The sequence below is a fragment of the Bombina bombina genome, chromosome 2, assembly GCF_027579735.1.
Source record: "Bombina bombina isolate aBomBom1 chromosome 2, aBomBom1.pri, whole genome shotgun sequence".
Taxonomy (NCBI): Eukaryota; Metazoa; Chordata; class Amphibia; order Anura; family Bombinatoridae; genus Bombina; species Bombina bombina.
In genome coordinates this window covers 1,419,411,185-1,419,414,186 of record NC_069500.1, presented here as the reverse complement: position 1 = coordinate 1,419,414,186, position 3,002 = coordinate 1,419,411,185, and the positions used below count along the sequence as shown (strand labels likewise).

The following is a 3,002-nucleotide window of genomic DNA, read 5'->3' as shown; positions in this document are numbered from 1 at the left end:
GCCAGTATTCATTAAAAAATGTAATGTAATTCAGTATTTATTTTATTTTATACATTTTTACTGCCGGATATAAAATTAAATTGTCTTTAAAATATTCAGCAATACATGGAAAAAAAAACAATATCTTAGCAATGTGTTTATTTATTTAGCCACCTTTACCTGTAATCGATCAGAGAGATTGGAAAGCATCCTGTAAGATCCAGAGGCTGACCCTGCAACATGTTATCATGGTTGCTTGACCCGTAAAGGAGTTTATTTACATCTTTCTCTAATTGACCACAGCAAAGAAGATAAGATAAACAACACAATCATTTCACTATTAGAACAACAGTTGTAAATGTTTTTTTTGCATTCAGACCTTTTGTAATAAAAGAAAATCCAGTTCCTCGCACACTTTGGACAGTCTACGTATCAATCAGGACGCCAGATTCATTGCCAAAAAAGGCTTTTATTAAATGTTCATGTTGATAAAATTAAGACACCAAAACGTTCTAAAAACCTTTTGTAAAGTAGTGATTATTGTCTGATTTGAATAAATCATTGTCTTTTCATACTTGCAGACGTGTGTCCATTTACACCAGTAAGGCTTGAGTTGTTGACCGTATCAGTAAGGACTATTAGGAAGTAGAAAACAACACTGCTCTTTTAGTTTCAATATAAACAGTTTAAGATCAACACTTTAGACAAAAACATATTTTTTACATGTGTGGTTCTTTCCTATGCATGATAGAAATATGTCAAGTCCAGTGACATAATAGCTTCCATATATGCAACTGCTTGAAACCATCATCGTACTGGTCCTTATAGATCAATGTACTATAATATAAAAGTACTATAATCTACTTTATTCTCTTTTACAGGAGGCACCATGTCTGATTACTGCATACGACTGTATAAGGATTCAGATTATCATGTTGTCATGGCCCTGTTTAGTCGAGGAATTAAGGAGCACACCCCAGGAGCTTTCTATCATCTGTTTCACCTTATACACTTCTGGATTACTGCCATACTTGTTTTCCTGCTAACTTTTCTCACCATGGGATCTATCACAGTCTCATTGTTGGCTGTTACCTTGTTAATAGTCATTCTCTATATATGTGTCAGACATATCTATCATTCCTATTTGAAAAACTGCCTTTCTGATGACATGTTGGACATCAGCAAATACTACCTGCAGAGGGATGGGTACTGCTTCTGGGTGGCTGAGTGTGCTGGGCAGGTAGTAGGTACTGTGGCAGTTGTCCCACCAGCCGACCCCAGAGAGAAGAAACATGTGGAGCTCAAGAGGTTGTCTGTGGCCCTGAGCCACAGAGGCAAAGGGATCGCTAAAGCCTTGTGTAGGGCAGTCATAGACTTTGCCAGGGACAGGGGCTGTGAAGCTGTGGTCCTACAAACATCCCTGGCTCAGTCAGATGCCCAGAGGCTCTATGAGAAGATGGGATTCAGGCTGATGCGTATATATCTTACAAATATGTTTACTAAGTTCATAGACTTCAGGATCCTGTTGTATCAATATAATTTGCCAAGGTCCAAATGAGTTTTGTATCCATCTGTATGAAAGGCTGTGTGCAACAACCTACAATAATGAAATAAACTATGACAAATGTTAACTGTGTTTGCTTTTATGTATTTATATTATATATAAAGAACTAAATACTACATCGCAAGAGATCTGCATACAAAATAAATGTTTTTTTAACCCCTTAACGGTGGTCTTCTGTTTCTTCAGGACTGCATGAGCGCAAGTCTCGCTGCCAGCAGTGAGACGGCACTGTTTCTGCCTTACTCAGGCAGCGGAGCATGGATAAATAGAGCAGTCTCACTGCTATCAGTGAGACCTGTGCTTTTACAGCCCTGGAAGTCCCTTGTGACAGGTGACAAACGGTATATACCTGTCATTAAGGGGTTAAAGCATTATAAAAATGTATTTTGCTAGAAAAATATATACTGTTTGCAATTCAGCAACATACACCTTGAAAATGCCTTTGTTGTGGCTAATTAGGGACAGGTATAAAAGAGTTCCTGCACTGATAAAGCTACTCATTTCTAAAATGTTGCAGGGTCACCATCCCAGAGCCTGCAGGTCACACTCCAGTCTCACTAAGTGCAATACAATTGATAGCAACTAAAGGATTAGATTACGAGTGAATAGATATCGGGTTTTTATCAACTTTTTGTGAGCGACGGAAATAGCACGTTTTATGAGTTGAAAGTGAACATCTTCTCTCGAGCGCAATTGCGATTTACGCTCATCGTGTTAGCATGATGAGAGCTCACGTAAAGGGTAGTGGAAGAAAAAAATGTTAGGTACAGTTACACTCATATAAACACTGATAAAAAAAAAAGTTATAAGGGGTTTAAAGATATTTGGTATAAGATGTTTGACACAAACAAAAAAACACGACAGAAATATTCAGCATAAAAGCATTCTGAGGCTGTAATGGAACAGCAGATGTAATGCCGGTGGTTTGCCACAAGATGGTGCAATCAAACTGGTTGGAGTCTTTAAAAGAAGTAGTAAATTAAACCTTAAAGTGAAGGTAAACTTTGGTGAATGAAAGTCTGTTTTTTTAAAAGTACTATTAAAAACAGGGGCACTTTCATTCATCAAAGTTTACAAAGCAGCCGTTTTGATTAAAAACTTACCTTTTCACAGCCAGGGCAGCTTCCCCCTCCTGGATTTCCTCTCTTCACACATCAGCAGTGACTAATCTGACTTCCTCCAATCACGGCTTTCCCCCCAGGGTAGTCATTGCCTGAGGCCATGCTGGGATTGGAGGAAGCTGGATTAGTCATTGATGATGTGTGAACAGAGGATTTCCAGGTGGGGGAAGCTGCTCTAGCTGTGCAAAGAAGAGAGGTAAGTTTTTTATCAAAACGGCTGCTTTGTAAACTTTGATGAATGAAAGTGCCCCTGTTTTTAATAGTATTTTAAAAAAACGGGCTTTCATTCATCAAAGTTTACCTTCACTTTAAGAAATCTCTCTAAGGAAAGCTAACCC

At 38.3% G+C, this 3,002-nt stretch overlaps 1 protein-coding gene across 1 annotated transcript; it reads left to right on the top strand.

The window, feature by feature from the left end:
• Positions 1-868: 868 nt before the first annotated feature.
• Positions 869-1,537, top strand: LOC128648334 (N-acetyltransferase 8-like). Its single transcript, XM_053700939.1, has one exon. It carries the CDS (start codon positions 869-871, stop codon positions 1,535-1,537), a length of 669 nt encoding a protein of 222 aa, XP_053556914.1.
• The last annotated feature ends 1,465 nt before the right edge of the window (positions 1,538-3,002 follow it).